This window comes from Odontesthes bonariensis, chromosome 19, assembly GCF_027942865.1.
Source record: "Odontesthes bonariensis isolate fOdoBon6 chromosome 19, fOdoBon6.hap1, whole genome shotgun sequence".
NCBI classification, from domain to species: Eukaryota; Metazoa; Chordata; class Actinopteri; order Atheriniformes; family Atherinopsidae; genus Odontesthes; species Odontesthes bonariensis.
In genome coordinates this window covers 11,295,402-11,319,332 of record NC_134524.1, presented here as the reverse complement: position 1 = coordinate 11,319,332, position 23,931 = coordinate 11,295,402, and the positions used below count along the sequence as shown (strand labels likewise).

The 23,931-nt window shown below is 42.6% G+C and overlaps 2 protein-coding genes, 1 long non-coding RNA gene and 1 other non-coding gene across 6 annotated transcripts; all 4 read left to right on the top strand.

The window, feature by feature from the left end:
* Positions 1-1,018: 1,018 nt before the first annotated feature.
* Positions 1,019-4,414, top strand: LOC142369059 (uncharacterized). Its single transcript, XR_012767503.1, has 4 exons — positions 1,019-1,192; positions 1,562-1,667; positions 1,837-1,993; positions 3,124-4,414. It is a non-coding gene; the product is annotated as an uncharacterized LOC142369059 (long non-coding RNA).
* Positions 4,415-4,534: 120 nt separating this feature from the next.
* trnaa-cgc (transfer RNA alanine (anticodon CGC)) lies at positions 4,535-4,606 on the top strand. Its single transcript has one exon. It is a non-coding gene; the product is annotated as a tRNA-Ala (tRNA).
* Positions 4,607-5,222: 616 nt separating this feature from the next.
* dtx4a (deltex 4, E3 ubiquitin ligase a) lies at positions 5,223-19,259 on the top strand. Of its 3 annotated transcripts, XM_075451275.1 has the most exons (9): positions 5,223-5,385; positions 5,609-5,823; positions 7,187-8,363; positions 16,113-16,174; positions 16,376-16,552; positions 16,630-16,691; positions 17,028-17,348; positions 17,465-17,554; positions 17,651-19,259. In XM_075451275.1, the coding sequence occupies exons 2-9, from the start codon at positions 5,616-5,618 to the stop codon at positions 17,879-17,881; spliced, it is 2,328 nt and encodes a 775-aa protein (XP_075307390.1). In that variant the 5' UTR covers positions 5,223-5,385; positions 5,609-5,615; the 3' UTR covers positions 17,882-19,259. The 3 variants fall into 3 exon arrangements, with proteins under 3 accessions (XP_075307390.1, XP_075307389.1, XP_075307388.1); XM_075451274.1 differs by lacking the exon at positions 5,223-5,385 and having other exon boundaries at positions 5,441-5,823; positions 16,376-16,537; XM_075451273.1 differs by lacking the exon at positions 5,223-5,385 and having other exon boundaries at positions 5,441-5,823.
* Positions 19,260-22,005: 2,746 nt separating this feature from the next.
* Positions 22,006-23,931, top strand: msantd1 (Myb/SANT-like DNA-binding domain containing 1). Its single transcript, XM_075451200.1, has 3 exons — positions 22,006-22,630; positions 22,711-23,004; positions 23,364-23,931. Exons 1-3 carry the CDS (start codon positions 22,377-22,379, stop codon positions 23,653-23,655), a joined length of 840 nt encoding a protein of 279 aa, XP_075307315.1. The 5' UTR covers positions 22,006-22,376; the 3' UTR covers positions 23,656-23,931.

The window sequence follows — 23,931 nt, the reverse complement described above, 5'->3', positions numbered from 1 at the left end:
GCTTTAGGGAGCATCCAAAATTCAGTCCTGGAAATCTCTTTAGACTGACCTGAAGTTGACAAACCTACAGCAAAGGTAGCAGGACTTCTGTGTACTTACCTGAACGTAAAAAAAATAAAGCTTTTGTTAACCTTTTGATTCTAATGATTTTTAAGCTGAGTCGGGTGAGATTGATGGAAAGTAAGAAGCAAGAAAAGAGTTCAAACTTTGTGATCCTAAAAGGAAAAAAAAGAACAAACGTCTCCAGTGATTGTTGAATTTGCAAAAGAAGAAAACAATGATTCTCCCTCATTTTAGCCTTAAGGTAAACAATCCGATGGCCTTTGAGAGAGACCATCCATTAAAGGTTCTACATTCAGATTATTCACGACACATCTCCAGGGGCGTACAGTGCAGAGTTACTGTACAGATTTGGTTGAGATGTCAGTGAAGCGCAAACAGGATGTGGCCGACTAGTTTCAAACTCAGATGCTGTATGCATCTTTTGAAATTGATGTCTTTTCTGGTGGGCTGAGATTCCAGCTGTAATTATGACCTTAAGATTTTTACTTAGATCAAAGAAAGATTTGGGTCATGATTGGATTGGTGGCTTTTTCTAGGTTCAAAGATTCATGCTGTTGCAGTGGTGAATGTTGATGGTGACATTTTTACACACTGGTGTCACGTTTGCTTCAGATGTCCTCTGTGGAGTCGAGGCTGCATTGACAACCCATGGACAGATGCACCTGCTCAGGAAACAGAACTATATTTGGGCAGGGTGAACTTAAGAGAGTAAATGTTTGTTCTTTAAATAAATCATGCATGTATTACAACACGGTCTGCACCTGTGTTGTCAAATTAAAGTATCGAGTCAGCTTGGAAGGAAAATTTCAAATGTCTCTTCCTCTTTCTATATATAATTATGCTTTTTCTTATCTCTACCCTCCACCACGCCCTGCTGCTGTTGTGGGTTCCTGCTGCAAGTTTTTTTCTTTAATCTGCGCTCTCACCCTCCTCAGCCTCCACCTACCTCAAAAGGTTTCAGTAAGCTTTTCTCCACTGCATCTCATGCATTGCCCCCATTCTCTTCTCCTCTCCTTCTCCTTCACACACATGCTGTTCAAACACACCCTGAATGACATAGGCCTGTCTCTTACCAAGCTTCTCTCTTTGGCTCCACAAACTGCAGATATACCTCTACCTCAAAACTTTGGTAAGTTTGTTAAAAGAGCTTATCAACTTTCTTGGTTTTTTTTCCTGCTGCTTATGTGTATTCTGATGCAATTGTCTGGTTTGCTTTCGTATACACGATTTTAATACAACTGATCTAAATCGCTTTAGAAACTTATTCAAGATGCATGCGAAACTGTTTTGTAACCACACCATTGTAGGCATTTCATATACCGTTTTGTTCAGCTGCTCTCATGCATTCAAGCTTAATTTATTCTTTAAATGCTCTCTTTTCTATCAGTAATCTTAAGTTCAATGTTGCAGTTTACAATGTCGCATCTCAGTTTCCACTGCTAAAAAGTTTTCTGTTGTGCAAAGCTGACTGACGCTGTTCAATTATCTATTTTAACAGGAAGCCAGCAATGCTGCTAGCGGTCTGTTAAGCTTCCTGTCGTTCCAGTCAACACAGACAGCTTATGATTTCGTATTCACGCGGCAAAGCAGTACAGACATCCTGTGTATGTATAACACTTTATGAACCTGCAAAATACATTTCTGCTCACAAGAAACCAATTATTGAGCACTGATTTTGCAGTTTTGAATGATTAATTAGAGCTTTCTCTTTTTTCTTTTTTAGCCCAATGTTACATGATCATTTAATGAATTAATTTGATTTTTTTTCCCCAGGCCCTAAGTCTAAACGTAATGGATTTTCTGATGACAAGTTGCCTGATGCCTTGAAGAGTTTGTGACTGCAACGTTCAACCTGCAGCTCAAGCCCCCAAACCATTTGAAATTTCTTCTTTTTTTACTTTTTGTACCCAACTGCAAATTTTCTAAAGAGGTACATAACATTTCTACCTTAAGATGAAGTATCGTAGCATGTAAAAGCTGGATAACACAGAGGGGTCATCTTGCTTTGCTGAAATGAATGAACTGGATTAAGACTTTGATCACCATTTCAAATCCAAACTGTTCTTTTAAATGAATGAACATGAACATGATCGAACTTTCGAGTGCTGAGATGTATTGACTCTATTGAGTAATAACACGACTGCTCAAAGTTAACAAAGTCTGCCTACCAGCAGTTCCTAAGGCTCACAAATGCCCACTGGTAAAAGCTTAGATTTGCTGTTTTACAGGGTTTTGTGCCTCATTATGTCTTAGCTTGGAAACTTAGCACAGAACCAGGCTAGCCTATACTTTTAATGCTACCTTAATCTAATAGCTCATGGTTTAAATAAAAGTTTCCAGAATAAAATTTGCTATTTCAAACTACAAATACAGCTAATTTCAATGTTTCGCAGCAAACTACAACAACATATAAACCGAAAGACAAGTCGACATTTGGAGGCAGGAGGGGTAGGAGTGGATTAGGTTAGCACACATTTGTCTGTAAAGCCACGCTTGGATTCCAAAGTGATTTATAGATTAATACTAATGATTTACATTCAAAGTAAACATCCTGGAAGTCGGTTAGATGCTTTCAATGTAGTTTTGTCTTATTTTCCATGATCTTGAGGACTACACCAGAAAAAAAAAAGAGCCTCATCGTACCATCGTCTCCCTTATATGTCTACTGTGAAAAAGCAGTTAATTGAGTTTCTATCGATAGAGTTTCTGTGGTGATGCCGCGTACATTTAAAAACATTAAAAGCCACCACGATGGAATGTGTTGCTGCAGGGTTTGTGTACGCTTTACGCATAAATGTCAGCCTTGGATGTCAGCGTTAAAGTCTCTTTTGAGTCTGATAAAATAACCGTTTTTTTACTAAATTACTGAGATTATCTGCATAAACAGTTTCAGACACATTTTTTACAGTACAAATATGATAATCTTGGTTATTTCTTTTCTATAGAATCCATAATCTTGAATCCTTTAAGAGATAGTCTGACAGAAAAAAATCATCCTCTGAAATGAACATATCTTATTATGTCGATGGTAATCTGACCGCTTGTCTCTCCTCTCTTCAGGTATGGCTCAAACTGTGCTGATCCTTTTTTTCACCCTGATAGCCCTAATTGTGTTGCTAATTTTCATGTACAAGAAGTTGAACAGGGAAGCAAATGGTGAATATACAATCCGGCGCATGGTATACAAAGAAGGAGGGGCCCGGGACCAGATGAGAAGTGCAGTATTTGCTCTGGAGACACGTCTTGGGATCCAGCTGTTGCCTCGCAGTGATGAGGAGGGAGCAGAGATGGAGAGCGTTGAAGAGGGACCGGGAGGGAGCGTAGAAGATGTTAGTAACCAGGGTAGTGACACAGACGGGGAAGATAAAGAAGACGAGGTGGAGGAAGATAGCACGGACCAAAGTAATAACCCAAAGGATAAAAGTGATGATGATTCAAGTTTGGAGTCAGGGGACCAGGAACGACTAATAGATGAGCCAGAGGTGAAGGATGAGACCGGGGAGAAAAGGGAGGAAAAGCAGGAGAAAGTGGAAGTAGAGCAAGGTAAAGCGGATGCAAGTGGAGGGACTGGATTGTTGATAGACCTGAAGCAGTTCTCAGGAAGTGCCATCTGGTCTGAGGAAGAGAAAGGTGAGGGAAGGAGTGGTGATGTAACAGCACTGTGAAAGCACAATTCAGGAAACCAGGAAATACAATTGAGAATTCATGAAAGACGATGGAGAATTTTAGAAATACAGAGGTCGCTATTCCAAGTAAACCCAAGTGGCTGTCGAGATATTTGTACTTTATTTTCCCCGCACAAAGATCAGCCTAAAAGTTGTCAATCAGTGATAAAATCACCTCGTTTTCCTCATCTTTGTAACATAAAGGTAGAAAAAGGGTCTGATGAATGAAGCTGTTATAAATATACATTTTAATGTTTGTGTATGACTCGTGTGACTGTAGCATATGTTTTTTTTATTGCTTTAAATGTTTATCCTAATTTGTATGAAAATTAAGAAATTAAATTGTGCTTTTAACAGTTGTGAATGTCATATATAAAACTGAAAAAACAGACGAATGATTTGGGTAGTTTTAAAAAAAAAAACAGCTACTGGAAAATAATGATATAAAAGTTACTTTCAGCCCCATTCACATCACTGCAGGAGGGATTTAGACAATGTCAAAATAACTCCAAAATATTTGCATGCCACTGAGCATTAGATGTCACTTCCGTGAAATGAATGCACTGAAAAACATCTCATGTGTTTGTTAAGAAAACGCTGTAAAACGCGGGTTATGCGTTTCATGGCGCACTCTGTAAAGGAAATTTATAATGAATAAAAAAAAAGTGGCTTTTACAGTAAAACCATTTTTGTCTATTCGTAATTTTTCATTTTTTCAAACATTAGAAGTGATAGAATCAAACTTCAACCGCCTTCTGTCTGCCAGAAGTTAAAAAAGTAAAATTTTCCGACAATACCTTACCAACGGGGATGTAGCTCAGTGGTAGAGCGCATGCTTCGCATGTATGAGGTCCCGGGTTCAATCCCCGGCATCTCCACTCCTTTTATCTTTCCTCCTTTGACTCACGAACACTTCATCAGGTGAGTCGGCAGGTTTGTAAAACCAGAAGCATCGAGTGATAGATAGAAATAAACATTCTTAAACGAATGTCTACAAGAAATAAAGTCCATTTTTGATTGGTCAAAGGGGAAAGTGCTCGAACCCGATTGGTTGTTGAAACGTTCCCATACAAATGCCAAACATTATTTTCTCCATCTTCATCATTGGCGGATGAGGGCTTTCTGTATGGAGGCGTCACTGATGAACCAGTAAGTGAACCAAAGCTGAAAAATTAGGTCAAATTTAAGTGTTGTGAAAATTTAGGTTATCATATCAATTATGTAAGCAGAAGTGGATCTCGATCCTAAAGACGCTGTAACAACCAAAAAATTGACAAACTCAAACAGTCCCACAAAACAGTGATTTAACAGGAGACGGTGGGCCGGATGTAACCTGATAAACATTTATCTTTTTTAGATAGCATGTTTTTTTTTTTTTTAATAAACAATTTATTGCATGATCAAAGCCAACCTGTCACAGTAACCTATTTAAAGAGTGTCGCGCCACCTTCAGCATCCAAGTTGCATTTTCTCCTCTCACCCAAACTTGATTGTGCCTGAGAAATGCTTTCTGTTGACGTCACTCATCTGCATAGGGAGTAAAATGCAACCATCCTGCAAGGCTTCTTGCGCCCCAAAACGCTTTGTATCCTTCCCATGCAAAAAGAAAGAAAAGGACTCAGTGATTGCTGCACATCTGAAACTACAGACATGGAAGGTACAGTTTGCATGGACTGTCATACCTAAATATATAGTTGTTACCACAGGGAGAGGACACATCTGGGCTGCAAGCTGTCCAAGATGGATGCAGCGCCGCTGTGCGCAGGGATGCGCGGTGGAGAGGCGGCGGCGTGTCTTTAAATGCCCACCACCCCCGCGTTTTCTAGTTCATGTGCATGCCTCACCACTGTCGACCTTTATTTCTTTGTCGCCTTTTGCAGGAGTAGGATGTTACTAGCATCCGCCGTGGTGGTATGGGAATGGCTGAACGAGCACGGACGCTGGCGGCCGTACAGCCCGGCTGTCTGTCACCACATCGAGGCAGTCATCCGGAGCGACCCGCGCTGTGGTAGTGTCGTCCTCGGCCAGGTGGACTCTCGCCTCTCGCCCTACATCATCGATTTGCATTCCATGCACCAATTCCGACAAGACACAGGTGAGCCTCAGAGGAGACGGACAGAGACACAAGGCGGTGGGTGTAACATCACAGCTAGGCCTGATGTAGAGAGAGGCCTTTTTATTTCTCAAGTGTGTCTACTTTATCTTCTCGATCTCTTTTGATGATTTTCCTACAGACCATTGATGCTTTGATTCAACACTTTGTTGTAGGGGGGCTCCCCCCCTACAGGATCGGGTAAAGATAATCTTCTCGATAAATTCTGTTATATTTGGCCTATTTTGAATTCCAAAATGTTGCCACTGAATGGTTCCACCTGCTCCATTTCCCGGCTTCTCTCCCCTAAGATTAAAGATATGGGATGTGTTGCACATTTGTAATTTTGTACATACACGACTCAAATGTCTGATGGGCACAAAAAGCATTTAATTGCACGTTACCATCAGTTATCTTTACAAGGAGAACATGGAGAGAAGAAGAAATCTTCTTCGAAAAGAGGGTTGTGTAAGCCTGTAGCTTACTTTGACCGAAGCTCCAGTATTGCCCCTCTTTTCTCTCTCTGACAAAAAAGCCTTTGTGTAGTTTGTTTTCCCATATCCCAAACAGGCTGGAGTGGAGATGGGCAGGGTGCGCCAACTTAAATAAAAGAGAGCAGTGGGAAGAGGGAAGGGGGGGTGGTGGAGGAATTTGAGGGCATTGATGTAATGAGGTTGACAGCAGCAGATTTTGTAAATCAGCCTGAGCATTGTCCCGTTTCTATGTTTGCATCACAAATTAAAAAGACTCCTTTATGACACCAATTCAGACGCCACGACTAGTTGTGTTAAATGTCGATAATGTAGATTACCCAGTTTCTGCTGACTGTTGTGGCAGATTAAAGAAAAATAGAAACAACACTGACTCAAACAGATTGAAAACACATTTTTTATAGAAATTCTCCTCTCAAGTTCATTCATCTGAAAGAAAAGTGTGCTCCACTCCCAGCGACAGGATTTGTCGTGTGGAGGCTTTACAGTTTGAATACTCTGTTGAGTTCATTTGCACACCCAGGGAAAGCAAACAGAGCCAGCTTTGGGTCAGATCAAGGCCGCCAACCAATCAGAATTCAGAACACCATGTGCTGTTACCAGGGGCAACCTATCTTCCCAGATTCATAGGAAGAAATAGCTATGAAGCGCAGTAGATGTTGAATCTGGTAGGGTTGTAATCACCTTGATTACAGCAGATAGTCTGGTCACTTAACTCCTCTTGCATCCTCTTCTCATCCCCCAGCATCTTGCTGTGGGTCAGTAGTCAAGAAAAAAACTATGCTTGCAGTAAATAAGTGCTGACTTTACAAGTCATAATACAATTCAGAGACACCACACTCTTAAAGTTGCTTATGCTGTGACTTCCGCTTCAGGCACCCTTCGACCTGTACGACGTAGCTTCTACGATCCCACCTCGGCGCCAGGCCAGGGCTGGTTGTGGGAGTGGGAGAACGACTCTGGCAGTTGGACCGCATACGACACAGAGGTGGGCATCGCCATCCAGGCAGCTCGTGATCGTCAGCAGCCCTGGCTGGACCTGGCGCCACTGGGTTTCTGCTACCTCATTGACTTCGAAAGCATGACACAAATCAATGGGCAGACTCAACGCTGCAGACGCATCCAGCGACGTTCAGACCTAGCTTACCCGCTTGTGTCCGGCCCCTTACCCAAGTCCCACCATGCCTGGGGCCCAACATCCATGCCTGGACATGGAGGACTTCTAGGTGTTGACGTATCAGGTGTAGGCATGGGGGTCAGGATGAGTAGCAGCGGAACTGGAAACGGGAGTGCGTACCCCAGTGGGGCGCTGCCCGCTTCAGCCATCACATCTTTGGGACAGCCCTGCGCCTGCCAGCAGTGTATGTTGGTGCTAAGTGTCAAAGCTGGCACCATGGCGACCGCTCACACTCTGGGTCGAAGACCACCGCAGACCAAGCCGCCCAGTCCCAAACTAAGTAGTTACCCTGTCCCAGGAGGTTCTTACTCACTAACACTCCCTCGGCCTCCATCTCTTTCAAGATCACTTTCCCCCTACAGGACATCTATGGTTGGGGCTACAGGCGGATTCAGTGTAGCTGGTATGGGTGGTGCTGGAGGTGTGGGTATTGTTGGTCCTAGTGGTGTCGGCAGTAGCAGCCTCAGTTTTGGAGGAGGCTTCGCCCATTCCCTTTCGCTTCTTGGGTCTGCCACTGCCTCTCTCTCCATCTCCAATCGCCCTCCACCTCCTCCTCTCCCACCTCCTCCGCCCCCTCCTCCACCCTCCATCGCTCCCTCGTCGTCTGTCACCTCCCCCCCTCACCCCTCCGCTCCCTCTTCCCTCTCCATTTCCTGTTCTGGCCCCTCAGCAGCTGCCCCGGCCCCAACTCTCATCTCCACAGCTGCCTCCACCTGCACGCCGTCGCCTTCTGCCCGCGTTCTGGGTCCAGTGTCTTCATCTGGTGCTGCTGCCTGCGCGGCCCCTCTGCCGCCCCGGTCCAGCCTTGCAGGCCTCAGCCGTCCTGCACTGCAGCGTATCGCCATGGCTCAGTCGCGAGCCCTTATCGCCTCTGGGTGAGTACAAAAAAACTGCACCAGTGCATCATATTCTGCTTACCTCCACCACGAAGGGCCTGTGGTTCGTTGGCTTTGCTCACATGCTTGTTTGCTAACAAAAAGGTTTTGGACCAGTGCTAATGGGAAATTAGCCAGAGTTGGGACATGGCCCATTCTTAGATGAGATGTAAATCTGAATCTAAATCCAGGAATTTCCTGTTCATCTGCTAAAATTTAAGCATTTCCTCTACAAAACAGGTGCATGACTGTGATGTAGTTTTAAAGAGAATTGCTTTCCACTCTTATTAATGTAGGTTTTATAGGTCAGGCATGTAGGTAGCTCCTTTTCATTCAGTGGCAAGTTGTAATTCATGTAGAATGTGGTTTGGCATTGTCTTGCTGAAATAAGTTAGATCTTCTCTGAAACATTGTCTGGATGGAAGTAAATGTTCCAAAACGTGTATAACATCAATGGTGCCTTCACAGATAGACATACCATGTGCAGTGCAATCCCATGCCCTCACAGTGGTGCTAACATTTGAGCTCTGAGCTGATAACCAGCCTGATGGCCTCTCTTCTCCTGAGCCAAGGGGACGCAGCGTCCAGAATTGCTTAAAAAACGAATGAGAAGTGGAGCTATGGTTCAGAGAAGGCGTTGGCATCTTTAGATTGTCATTATATTTGCTCTGCAGTTGAAAGTTTTAACTCAGATTTGTGAATGCAGCAGTGTTGAATTTCACTGCAGATTAGTAATTGTTTTCAACTTCGTGCTACCTGAGGGCCCAGAGATCATGGCTATTCAGTTCTGGGTTTTAGCCTTATCCTTTGTGTACATAGATTTCCCTGAATTCTCTGAATCTCTTATTGTAATTATGTATGTTAGACGATGAAGTCCCTGAATTCTGAAAATAACTGTTTTATATTAAGACACTTCAAGCATGAATTATTGAGCCATTTGTCTAAACTCACCATCTTAACTTCTGGCTTTCTCAACATCTCTGGGATGATCTTTTAGCATGTTGCCATTTAACTAAATTAGTTTATTTTCTAGATTATTTTTGCATCGCACAACTATTCCAGTCTTCTGTCCCGTCCCATTGTTTTTAAAGCATGTAGTTGGCTGGGCCAAAAGAAAAGTTGCACTCTTTAGTTTTGATTACAGTAAACTATCGTTACACATCATTTCGGTGTTAATAATAATAATAATAATTTTCACTGTCAAAGTCACGACAGATCTGGACTCAGTGGTGGCTGATTCATTTGTGAAAATGATGTATAATCCTCTATGGACCCCTCTTTCACCATTTGAACCTGACAAATTCCTGCATTGTCATCTACTACATTTTCTACTTCACTGCTACTTCATTTTTGTCACCACACAGCAGTACTATTACACAACTCCTCCGTGACTGTCTGCTGTGTGCTGTATTTTTATACCAGCAGCACGGAATTAAATGACTGTTTGTCAGCTGATGTGGAAAGAGCTGCTTCAGATAATTATGACCCAGAAAAGATCCTCTAATGTCCGTAAAAATAATAATCCGAAACTTTTACTGCAGCTTGTAAATTATAAAGGAACACATGAATCATGATCCAATGTAGAAAGACTTTTTGAAGGTAGGTTGTTTCGCCTTTATGAATTAAAGTGTCCTGCTATCTATGAACAAATAATATTCTTAAGGCATTGTATGTGTAATACATTGGATTGAAATTATTCGGATAAGATGCTTCTGATGATCATATTGCACGTTATTTAACTGTGTACAAAAACTGAATGAGCCCATTTAAACAGTGGGACATGCCTCCTTGTTGATTGCAGGACTTTCTTATTTGTTTGGAGCTCTGGACACAATGCTTTACATCTGCTTTCATTAGCATTCCTAAGCCTTTAATCTTCGTGACAAAGCTCATCGGGCCTGTTCATTTCCATGGAAAAACAATGATGGGCATTCATACTGAGCGAGCCGAGCTCTCAGAAGCGTTTCCCTCACATTTGTCATGCAAATGTCCAATTATTGTGGTACTTGACAAATGCAGAGGCAAAGCAATGTGCCTCTGCCTTTGGAACAACACAAATTCACCAGCATGTCGGAGACATGTTCCTTAATCTGGCCTCAGACTGACTCTGATGTTGAGTCAAAGTCTCTGCATGCGTGTGGGCTGATTGTAAATCCGAGAAATGTATTTGGGACGCGGGAACACCTCGTGATGGTCCATGTTGGAGAAAAATCAGAGCATCTAATGCGTCTAAAACTTCTTCACGTCAAAACATACCTATACTTTGCACAAAGTTTTTTGGTCATATAGTGTGGAGTTTGGGGCCTCTGGGAATCATAAAAGCCTGGAAAGACTCTGAGAGAATGTCGCTATTGACTCTTGGGATGGTAACCATAGCAACACCTGTTGGCTTATTTGAAAAAAAAAAAAAAACACGTTTGCTGAGTTATATTCAGTTAAAAAGCACTGGAGGAGATTCTAGATTTGAAACCAGAAACCACATTTTTAATTTACACGAAATATATCCGTGAACTGGAGCTTTTAGCCAATGGTCGAGTGAGAATAGGTGGAAAAGCTAAGGTTAGTTTGCTGTATCCAGGGTTTATTTATGTAACCGTCCTGCATTTGGACAGGCATGTCATGTCATTACCCTTCAAGCATTCAAAAGCGGAAACAATTCAAACTATTAAAAGCCTAAATTTACACTCTGTAAGCATTTTCACATCAACACTGCGGTCCGGAAATCTAAGGGGCCTAATACACCAAGCTGATGATCAGCCCTCAGGAACATCTGGAGCATAAATGCATGACTGTACCTATTTTTCTTTTCAGTTTGTAACGCATCGTTGGCTCTGCCAGACCCTGTCAATGCCTGTTTTTTTTGGTCGATTAAACATGTTTAATCAATTGAAACACGGGTTTTTGAGTCCTAACACATGAAAACATTCCTAACTGAGCTAAAAACTGAAATAATGACTCTACTGATCACTTTGTTTATATTTTTTTTACCGTATTTTGCAGATTTAGTTTCCATGTCATAGCTGGCAGTTGGAAGTTGTGTCTCTGGTGTGTTCCAGTGCAATTTAGTTTTTTTTGGTTCTTGATATCGGTTTGGTGTATAAGAGCCCGAAGGCTGGCTTCACCACCAGGTGGTTGGTGGTGTAGCGTGCTGGAAAGCCAAGTTTGAGGCCAGTCCAAGACAATGTTTTTCACTGGCCTCTTAACACTTTACTCTCATTCACCAATCCTCACTTTTTTTACTTCGCTCACACTAAATGTTTAGTGTTAAGATGTTAAAAACTTGTGGTTGGGAATAAAAGAAAACTTATTATTCCTGACATGCCACAAGAGCACTACCAGCCGTAGATTCGTTGTAGAGTCACGATTTCTAACTTTAGATTGTGAGACTGTTACGTTCTGGGTAAACATGCCTACTGCACATTTTCTGGTGAAAAAGGGAGTTGGTTTGACTGAAAGAACAATCAAAGGTGCTTGTAATCATGTGGTTTTCTGGTGTTGAGTGCCTCACTGTTTTGCATCAGGAGAGAGTTGATCGATGAGGGAAGTTGTAGTGCCCAAGGTCCAAATGTCAGTGATCAGTATTTGGAAGGAGCAAACCCTCACCATTGTTGCTTTCTGCCTTGCCGGCAGTTCTGTTTGTGTTGCCTGTTTTATGATCTACATATCATAGAGTCCCACAGAGTGGTTGATTTCTTTTCTTTGTTTATGCAGTTGCCAGGAAAATGAATTTGTCAACGGGCAGTAAGAATGTTAACAATAGAACTGTCTTATCCCTAATTATCCCTCTCATCTGTGAGTAGGTCAGCACAAAGTTAGTTGCCTCAGCTGTGATTAAACATTAAGACATGACCGTGTGTTGAGGATAAATTCCTTGTGACCAAATCCAACAGTCCCCCAGCACAGTAACCCAACTAAATAAATCTTTGCATTAGCTAAAACAAACCACTTTCACAACCACTAAGCCTTGGTGAAATACCAAAAAATGGCAGATTTAATACTTCTGCCCCAGTAGTCTTTGTGTTTTGTGTCAGGTCAGCTGTATGATTGACCGCTTCTTTGAACATACCTGGGGAGAGTGCTCCTCTTTTCAGCAGATGGTCCAACCTGCTGCTGCAGTAAAACCGCCAACGTCACAGATCAGGAGTGTCTCTGATCCCATCAGCCTGGGATTCTCTACTCACTGCTTTATCCCCAGATTCATTCATGACACCACATAAGAACCGATGCACATGAAGGAAAATCCCCTGAAGGTGGTGAACCCAGAGTTTTACGCTTTAACTCCACACTACTCGTCACTGGACTCACTCATTTATCAAGTTTGTTATTTAAAGCGTGGTTTAGTGGCCTGTTGGCCCTGTTGCGATGCTACACCTCACGCTTGATGTGTCATTCACAATTTGGTAAACACAAGAGATGAAGCTCAAGCTAAAACTTTACAGGAACAATGACTGGTATGACAGACATTTGGGGGACAGAAATGGGTCCTAAAGGAGACATATTATGCCCTTTTTACACAATTTCCCGAAGTATTCATGACATATCCGTGACACGCTTTGGTTAAAATAACACAGCGAGACACGACAGCAACTCCATTTTCTCCCATTAATCTACATGTTTATTCACGTGGATCATTTTTGTGGACCTATCTTCCTCAGGGGCGGCCACTTTTGAGATGTGTGGTACTTAATAACCCTTTGAGCACGTTATCTGCTTTAGGATCTTGGTGTAGAAGCTTCCAATCACACCTTTTTTCCAAATTGTGTTAAGCTTGTTTGGATGTTCCACTTTAAATGTCTAACACTGAATTTAGCTGAGGTCCAAGGAGTATCACCACTCCAGAATCTAATAAATATTTCTTTCGCAGTCAAAGAAAGGTTTTCGATTTGCTCTTCAAACAGTCCTAGCAGCTGTTTTCTTGAAAGGTTTTCTACGTCTTTGCTTGACCACCACAGTTCCTGCTGTTATCTCTTAATTATATAACTAACTGCACAAACAACTTCCTTAAAAGACTTTTCTGTCTTTCTACCCATGAACTCGGCATCAGGTTAGAGTAGATTGTGGTTATAATGTCACTTTCATTGTTTAAAGGACTGCCTTTTGCTGGTGGATGACTCAGTGAACGTTTGCTGTTGTTGAAAGTGTGACCACAGTGAAATTAAACAGATGGTCTTTAAGTGAGGTGTTAAAGTCCGAGGGGTCTCCAACGTCACTGATTATCACGGTGACGAAAGTTGCCTTTGGAGCGCACACCTGTTGCACACAGCTTTCTCTTGTTGCTGCGCTGGATGGGATGTCTCTTAATCATTTGTGCCTGAGCAGAGGTCTAACTTCTGCGCCTCAGGTTTGTTTGTTTTTTTATTCAGCTTGATTCAGGGTGTGAGCTTACCTGTGCAAAGTGCACAACTGTGTGCATACGTGCCATCCGTGGCAGCTTGTGTACCTCCATCATTCAGCACTGCAGATGGACGCTGCTCTAATGCCACTAGATTAGCTCGGGATCACAGAAACGTGACTGGGTGATGCTCCTCTCCTCCTCTGGTTCCCCTCCCTTTCTCTGCTTCCGTTCAGGCTCCTTTAATCTTTTGATCATATCGCTCACGTTTTCCTGCCTGACACACAAATGTCCGTCAACTTTTCCCTGCTCAGGCTGGACCCAGCCCGCTGCATATTTTCCTTTTCAGTCATGGAAAGAACACTTGCAGAGGGAGTAAATACCGCGTCAAGGACACGCAGTTGGTAAACAAACAAATATAGTGACACAGTACAGTCTAATCAGATTGACCAGTACAGGAACTGAAGAGCAAGGTTTCCTATGTCACCGTTACATAATTCATTTACACCACAATACCACGGGCATACAAACAAACCTGTTTCTCGTATTTTTATTCGCACAAGAGCAAGGTTGAAAACTGCCTTTTTGTTAAATGATCTGATGTTCTTCAAAATGTAGACTTCTAAAATCTTCTCGATCAGGTGTTTTCAAAGTGTGAGGCAGGCTCCAAACAGTTCCCCAGAAGAGGCTCAGTGAGGTATCAACAGTTCCGATCTGGTTGAAGAGCTCAGATTGTGAAATGAGTTGTGAGGGAATTTAACTGTTTATCAATACATCGCCTAAGATGGGTCCTTTATGTATTAATTGTAGTCTGGATGTGAAAAGGTGGCAAAGTGGACATAGGGGAAAAAAAACTAAACGCAGGTAAGGAATTAAGCGATTGAAGATTCTAGTAAAAGTAAAAGCAAGTTGGAATAAAATCGCAGTCAATTGTGATGATTTTTCAAGTTGGACAAAAAAAGAACACAGTAAACGATCAGCCACAAGGTTTAAACCGCTGACAGAAGACGTGCACTACGCTGATACTTAAAGTGTTACAGATTAAGGTAAAATGCAGTGTTCCACATTTGGCTTTCAGGCAGCCTGTCCCCACCCCTACGTCACAACACTTTCCGTAGGCAACAGTCCCCAAACAGGACAATGTGCCCTGTCAGCTCTAACTTTTAAGTTGTCATCAAACTTTATATTAGTCAATGTACACAGACAGTCAAAATGTGATTACAGTGAATTCAGTAAGCCGGCAAGTGCGAGTTTTGATTTGTGAGAGACAACAAAGATTTCAAGGCAGTTTCCCAAGTCTTAATTTTATTATATTGACACTGCTGTAATACTCTGCTTTTGTATTTGTTTGGTGCTGCCTGCTGTTGTACATGCTCATGTCTGTCGGCCTAATGACCGCCTGGCATTGTGACGTGATAACTGACAGGTAATCCCCTCCCGTAACGAAGCCCTGGCCTATAACCAGAGTTCAATCAACAGATGGGAACAGGTGGCTTAGCCCTTTAAAAGCAGGAATGAGACGTGACAGCAGCTCAGATGCAGAGGAAGAGGGAGACGGGGACAGAGGAGCTGTCAGGCTAAAACAACAAATACCGCAAACAAGTGGACTTTGTTGCTGGAATATTTTGACTCTTCTTGTGGTCTTTGGTCCTTTCGAGCAGCGGCGATGACGGTTATCAAAGGTGGTAGACCGTAAGTACACACCTCTGACGGCACAGCCGAGCTTGTGCTCATCACTGTCTGTTGTCTCTAGTTTCAAGTTTGAATGTTTTCACCTCTTTGTTAACAGAAATACTGAATAAAAGTGGTTTGGAAAAATAGTCTGGCACCTAAAGAGAGGCACTTTTTCTATCATCATCACATTTCATGACCTCACTGAATAAATCAAACACGGATCTGGGTCGATTCCAAGATTTTTTTTTTTTTGTAAGTTGAAAGTACCTTGGTTTGTCTTACAAAAAGGGAATGTTGGTCAAAACTCATGCATTATGGCACGCAATTATTGTTGATTTTTATTTTTTATTTTATTTTTTTAAATTAAAAAGGATCAGAATAACTCATTTCAAAGTTTCTCAGCAATATTTCCCAAGTGGTTAAGTGTCTGGTGCCAACTTTAAGCCTCACACAGCAGGAAGTCATGTATCTGGCAATTATAGGACAGCAAGTCAAGCCGAAACGATCAAAATCTGCGTGTGTCTCGGCATGACTCTGCAAAAGCCTCTTAACCTGGTGACATGTGTTGAACTAGAAATGAGCATAAGCGGCAGGCAGCAGGATGTAAGTCCACCTTGTTTACATGTGACTCTACAGATTTGACACCTCCGGTCTGGGCTTTGGTGACCCGGTCCGCGGGGGTGCATTCTGTTGGTGTGTCAGCGATGTGTAGATTAACGCAAGTTTGTTTTCTTGGGTTTCAGAGTGCCAACAGTTCCAGTGAAGAACCTGAATGGATCCAGTCCTGTACATCCTGCACTGGCAGGTAAACATATCCCTAAACAACACCCTATATACAGTATATATGTCTCTATATTTCTCTCTATATCTAGTTAGAAATATATATAGCTCCATAGTATTCCACTAAATTAATCAGGATGGTTCAAAGTTCTCAGGTCAAAGAGTTTAATGACTAAAGAATTAGTATTGCAGTATGTCATAATCCCCGTCTGTTTGCTATTCTCAGGCATTACGGGGATCTTAATGAGTGCAGCAGGACTACCTGTCTGTCTGACTCGCCCTCCTAAGCTCGTGCTTCATCCTCCACCTGTCAGCAAGAGTGACATCAAACCTGTGCCGGGGCTGGGCCACTGCTGTCGTAAGACCACAAAGAAACAGGCCCGGAAAGGTGGGTTTTCAGCAGGTAACAGCCTCTCTGCCTGTTATTTGTGCTCGTGAGGCCGTGTGGCTTATGAACTAATAATTGTTTTCCTCTCGTAGGCAAGACGCCCGAGGAAGTTGTGAAGCGCTACCTTCAGAAAGTCCGCAATCCTCCAGAGGAGGTGAGTTTGCCCTCTCGCGGAGTAGTTTGGAAGCAGGTTGGGTGTAAAAACTGTTTTTGTCATTAGTTTGATCAGTCTGTACTTTCAGTTCAATCTGTTACACCGTAAATGGAAGAAAAACTGAATTATTAAATATAATTTGAAGATAAAAAAGCAGGAGAGAATGGAGATGACATTTTTACCATGTTTACTTAAATCTATTATTAGTTAAAGAAAAAAGTTCCATGTTCAAATTTATGAAAACAGTAACTTTATATCGTAGATTAACTTTTTCCCAAGTAGAGAAGAAGTGTTGGCTTGGAGATATAATTTTTTTTACTCATCTCCCCATGTCAGGACTGCACCATCTGCATGGAGGCCCTGGTAGGACCATCAGGCTACAAGGGTCCCGGCGTTGGGGGCATCTCCCGGGCTGAGTTGGTGGGCCGCCTGGCTCAGTGTGGTCACCAGTACCATCTGCAGTGCCTTGTTGCTATGTACAACAATGGCAACAAGGATGGCAGCCTGCAGTGCCCAACCTGCAAGACCATCTACGGAGTCAAGACAGGCAATCAGCCCCCCGGCAAGATGGAGTACCACGTCATCCCCCACTCGCTGCCCGGACATCCGGACTGCAAAACCATTCGGATCATATACAACATCCCTCCTGGCATCCAGGTAGATTCAGGACATCAGTGTTTCTGGGAAACTAGCTTCAAAATCATCAATACAAGAGGTGTCAGTGTCCTTATGTCTTCTGGGATGATGTGGTAAACTTTGCCTCTGCTTTTTAGGGACCTGAACACCCAAATCCAGGCAAACCCTTCACCGCACGTGGGTTCCCCAGACACTGCTACCTCCCTGACAGTGAGAAGGGGCGCAAGGTAAATAAATCCTTCATCACGTCAAAACATCTCTTCTGTCTAATTTTCCAAACAGCTTGATGATTACATCTTTCCATCCCTCATCTCTTCCCTCAGGTTCTGAGGCTGCTTCTGGTGGCGTGGGACCGCCGGCTCATCTTCTCTGTAGGTACGTCCAGCACCACCGGCGAGTCGGACACGGTGATCTGGAACGAGGTGCACCACAAGACTGAGTTCGGATCCAACCTCACGGGCCACGGCTACCCCGACCCCGGCCACTTAGACAACGTCCTGGAGGAGCTGCGGGTTCAGGGGATCACAGAGGAGGAGTGTCTACCCAGAGAGTGAGCAGAGACATTCAACGCACAGACGACACAAGAAACCAGGCTGCAGTCTCCAAACACACAGTCTTGGGAGTTATTTTCTGACAAAGTGAACAGACGGAACACGACTTTAAAAGAGAACTGTTCAGAGAAACTTTGCAGAAAAAATTTCAGCTTCTTATGACTGCATGAGTCAGTTTTGTCCGTCCCGATGCAGTAACGCCATCAAGTTTGCAGTGAGACATTCGAGGCCGCTGCGTTCGTACGAGTCAGTGTTAGTTTAAAAAAAGAAAAAAAGAAAAAAATGTAAATCATTCATTTATACTGTGAGACTTCATATCATGAATGTAACTAAGTGATTTTTTTTCAGGAATGATGACGTATACCACTGCTGCTGCTATGTGGGAGCGAGGGGAAGTTGAAAAGGGGCAAAGAAGTGTTGGATTTTTGTTTTGTTTTCATTTATTTATTTTCTTTAAAGTGTTAGTCCACATGCAGAAGCAACGTTTCACAGCAGATAAATCTTTCAAGCGTTTAGCTGGATACCCGAGCATGGACACTTGCTGACCCCTAGTGGTGATCTTTCAGAACTACATTCCTTTTTAGGTTTGAATTTTAAATGCTATTACCTTATATATGATATTGTCGCCATGTATTCATGTTTTTATATTTTGATTTTACATTTTGTTTCATATGGTGCATCTCATTACTGTTTTTTTTTTGGGTGTGGCGGACTGGCTGAAACTGCCAGTTTAGATAAGCTGCTGCTGTACAGTGATTTGCCTGTCACTCCATATGCCAGCCCCTTTTCTTAAAAAAAAAACAACAATCATTATCAGTATTTTGTATTTGATAAGCTCACAAACTGACATTCCTTAATTGTTTGGCCCTCAGAGCATGGGTGTGTCTCTAAAAGCTTTCTATGTCCTCCTGTATTAATGTCAAGGACTGATAGAAGGAACCTAACATGGATTACAACCCCAACAGGAGGAGCAATTTCCCCAAAAGCTAGGATTGGACCCCCTGCCTGAGCGCTGATTTGCACAGTGCTTTCTACTTAGTATCAAAAGGAAACAGCTCGTATCTACTGTATTTTTGTGTAGGACACACACCAGCCTCTAATCACACTACAGAATGTGGTCATCAGATGTCACTATGAGCAGGATTAAAGGACTGTCATGATGTGGATCCAGCTTTGGCCAAAGTGGTCCAGTCAGTTTGCATTCAGTCCACTGCGGACCGGTTTGTCACGAGGGGTGTTTGAGGCCATAGACAACGGCATGTGTGGACATGCTAATGTAGGCTGACATAAAAAGCATTTATACTTTACGTACTTTATGTATGCACTGTGTATGTATGTGTTCTACGTGCACAAATTTGCATTAAATGTTTTTCTAAGGCTCAAAGAGAAAACTGAGCCCTGTTTGCTCTTCATTTTTTTTATATTCGGTGACAATCGTGTTCGGTCCACAAATGTGGCGTTCGTTGCTTTTAAGGTGAGATTTTTTAATAAGCAGGTGCTTTAAAGTCGAAAGTCAACAGTTGATTCAGCAATAAATTTGAACTTTACAAACATTAGTTACAATAAGCAGCCAGTGACACAATTTTTCTCATTTTAAGGGTGATATAGGATCATTTGAGCTCACTAATTCCCAGAACTTTTTTTTTTTGTTTAATTGCAGGAACATTTCCCAATTTTTTTTGTGTGTGTTTCACCATAAATTTTTATCTGGTGTAAATCTAATTTTACTTTTTAGATGCATGTTTTGATTCCCCTAACGTTCACCAGAACAACCCAGTTTGGTTGCATTAATGTTCACTTCACTTTTACGCTGTGATCAACCTTTGGAAATCCTGTACGACAACATTGCAGTTCGGTTCTTTATTGACTCCCAGTCTGAAGTTATGTCAAACACTACGAGTCACATAAATTACTCTGCAACATCTCCAAAGCTGCAAGCAGTTCCCAATTACACAAAAAACATTAAATTTGACACTCATGTAAACACAACACAATTATACATGTAGAGAAAATAAAATAGAAACAAGTCACAGATTTAAAAAGGAGGAGATTTGTGATTCTATTTATCTATAAACCGTTCATCTGTGACCGGGGGCGGAAAAGATTAGCTTTAGATGTGTTCCTACCTCTAATTCATTAGAATCTTCTTTAGATTCAGCTGGTTTTGCTGTCGACTTCACACAGAGGGAGCAACCCTAACCATAACTCCCGACACATCACCCCGTACAGACCAACCATAGACTCAGTTGAACACCTGAGATGAGGCACTGGCTAAGCTGCCTGAAAATAAAACTATTAACATGTGTTATGTGATTACTGAATTCAGGAACAGCGTGTGTACCCCAGACACATGACTAAGGTTTCATACTGTTTGAGTTTTTCTTTCATTTCCAAAACAAATATGGGATGTACCTTCTGCTATTATACCTGTCACAGTTCACTACTTCATGTGGATCTAAACCCACTGACTTGTGTACGAGCTATGGACATCTGTTCCAACATGCACCAAAAAAGACAAAATCCTTTGGGCTATCAAATCGGAACTTGCTGAGAGTGGAATTGACCACTAAAGAGTGCTGGTATTTTAAGTTGCTTAATTTTCTCTCCAAGTCCTTACTTAATAAGCTGATTAATGCATCTTAATCCTCCATTAGTTAGTTATCTTTTAAATGCTTTGTGTTAATTCATTGTTGACAAGTTTTAGGGAGCATTATGTCTATATTTCTATGAAATATTTCCCGAAAATGTATTTGTGCATGCCTTGTTATATTGGTTGGATGTTAACAATTGGCTAGATTATCTACATGATATCACTCACAATTCTGACTTCTGCCTCTCGACATGAGCAGTTTATCTGTAGATTAGTCTGGCTGCTGGATTAGCAGACAGGATTACTTCCACTGTCATGAATGACAAATTTACAGAGGTATCTAAACACATTTAAAAGAGGACCATAACAAAAGGTTCAGCCTTGATGCTGGAAGAAATAAGGAAGTCCAAAATCGCCAGCTTCAAGGAAAAACCAAGCGCTCGAGAATAATTTCAAAACTGATAACAGGAGTCTCATGCTCATGGCAACTAAAATCCTGCAAAATTGAGATTTTACTGTCTGAAAGACAATCAGGTTATATCCATGAGACCTGTTTAACTTCTTTTCACACCAAAACCTCTCACATTGACATTCATTTCCCCCTTAATTTCTGCAAGAACAGAGCTTTATGTTCAGTGACAGGTGTGATGGATTGAGCCGTGCTGTCAATATGTGGCATGAAAAAGCACCAGCTGGCTGTCAGGTTAGCCAAGAGCAGAAAGGTTAATGATCTAATCAAGCAACAACTGAGTTGAGCCGGACTGACAGCAGCTAGTGGCACAAATATAGGGGAAGCGATAGCAGATGACTTGCATTTTTTGCTCTTTTCAGGTGCAAGAAGTAACATATGGGGAGACACAACAGGAGGCAAAGGGCTGCAGAAAAGAGTGTTTCACCAAAATGTTGTATGGGTCTGTTTCAGAAATGTCCCTGAAAGGAAAATGAGAATAGAAACGAAGGAGGAGAAGCAATGCATATAAAATAGTAGATTAAGCTGCTTTAGTGTTGGGTGTTCTCCCCCTTTGCAGAGACTTATAGGGGGGGAGGGGTTTTCAAGTGGTCAGAGAAACAACTCCTGCAGGGGTGTATTGTCTACCACCCATGGCCATGCAAAGAAAGCTGATTACACAGGACAGCATGTTGTATTGCTCTGCAGGGCTGCCCACAGTCGAGCACTGCCTGTTACCATTTTGTCTGATGTCTCTTCCTGTAATTCCCACCTACAGAGCTTCACATTTTTTCAGTGGAATGCCTTTACTTCCTTTTTAGCTCTAAGAACTGCAGGCTGGAGCATTTTGCTTATTTTCTGCATGATTCCAGATAAAGCAAAGCCTCCCTCTCCACCCTCTCAAAACGACTTGTCTATTATTAAAAGCTTTTAAATGGAGCAGTGTGTTGGCTGACTACCAAGTCCATTGCCTTGTTGCCAGGGAAACACATCCCCTCCGCTCTCTTTTTTTCTTCCTCCTCCCCAGAGGCTCATATTTCAAAACTGTCAGCAATCTCATGCGCTCACACTGCTGCCTTTCAGCTAAAAGCTTTTTGTGCTGCCAGTGGAGCAGAATGGAGGGCAAAGGAGAGCAGATGGGAGTGGTAAGAGGAGAGGGGAGGGAAAATAAAGGGCCTCTCTCACCGTTGCCAGGGCAACTTGATGTCACAGTGACATCATGCGGCATTAAAAGCTTTTAACCGGATTGCTCTCCTGCCTTAGGCCCCATTTTGAGTCCTCTTTCAGCTAGGCTAGGGGGAAGGGCAGAGGCAGGGACGGTGGGTTGTTTTCTTTCTTGCATGAATCCCGTCTTTACTGCAGACTCGGTTCTTAGCACAGTAAAAGACTTTCAAATTCAACCTCTGAGGATCCCATCTCTGCAAACCCAGCCAGTGCAGGCCAGGAGAGCCATTTAAAAAATGGCAACAGAGGACAGTTTCAGCTACCTGATGCCAGGCCACAGTGAGAAACACAGACGGGCCCCGAACTGGACCGATGGTGAAATGAAAGCCCTTCTGTACGTGTGGGAGGAGTACCACCACGAACTGAAAATGAGCAAGAGGAACGCCAAGGTTTACGATAAAATGTCCCAGAGATTTTTCCAGCTGACTGGAGAGCAGCGTTTCAAAGAAGAGATCAAGATGAAAATCACCAACATGTCTTTCCAGTACAGGCAAGTACTCCACATCCAAAGACATGACTCCAGATTCCAGCTGTTGCTTTACTATAAAAATGCCTTTTTCCCCCTCACAGGCGACTGAAAGCCACAGCCGGTGAAGGTGGTGAGATGCCGGACTGGCCTTACTACAAGGCCATCGAAAAGATCCTCTCCAAGCCACTGGAGAACGGCAGGGGGGACTCGCTGGAGTTTCAGGGCTCAACTGCCGGCCCTTCCACATCCTCCCAGTCCACAGACCACCTCTTGTCCCAGTCAGAGGAGGGTGTGATGGGATTCCTGCCAGAGTACACAGGCTCGTCTGATGAGATGGAGATAAAACAAGAGCTGGAGTCTTTGAGCTCTGACAGTGAGCACACACACGGCTCCAGGTAACCGGAACAAGACGAGACACAGGTCGCATTTCACATCGCATTAGCTCTTCTTCCACAGTCTTAAATGTATTATAACAACGATCTCTAAAATGCAAACTATCAAGAAACATACTTACTAGAAACGTTTTATTTATTTAGACTTCATAAAACGTTTACAACATGATCATATATAATGTACTTATTCTAGATGCTGCTTTTTTTCACATGGAAAAAATTAATTATGTGGCGTGTTGGAAATATTCTAGTGAATATGAAAGGAAAATGCATTCCTCTACAAGCTTAACATTTCACTTAAAATCCGCACAATTCATTTATGTACTGAGCTTGCTGTAAAAGCTTCTATCTCTGTTTTCCAGCTCCCATCCTATCTCAGCCAAGAGGAGGAAAACCAACAGGAATCTGTCGCTGAAGAGAAGGAAAATCAATATTTTGCAGGCCATGCTGCAGCAACAGAAGAGGTCTCGTCGGGCCATGGAGGAGACGTGCAGGGAGGTCCGCCGAGCCATGCATCAACAGAACCTGCTCCAGGTCCAGTGCCTGCAGCTGCAGGAGAGGATGATGAACCTTCTAGAGAAGATGATTCAGCCTCACTCTGCCACGTCGGTGGCATGGGGTCAGAGTGGGGTCAAAGATTCAGGAAAACCTTGAAGTGTGGGGAGTTGTGATTGTGTGGGAGAGATTTTCCCCTCTGGTAGCCTTGTTAAAAGGCACAGTAATGCATTTTTGTTTTGGATTGTACTTATACTTTGTTATAACTCTTACCAGTACATATATGATACCCATGTGCCCCAAAATATGCCTTTACCATTTTTACATCAGTACTAGAGACGAATCATCGTAATAACTGTAGAGCTCGTTGTTGCAACTTTAGCATCCAACTTAGGCTCCTGTGTGTTTTCAGTTTTAATACTAGCTGTATCAGAT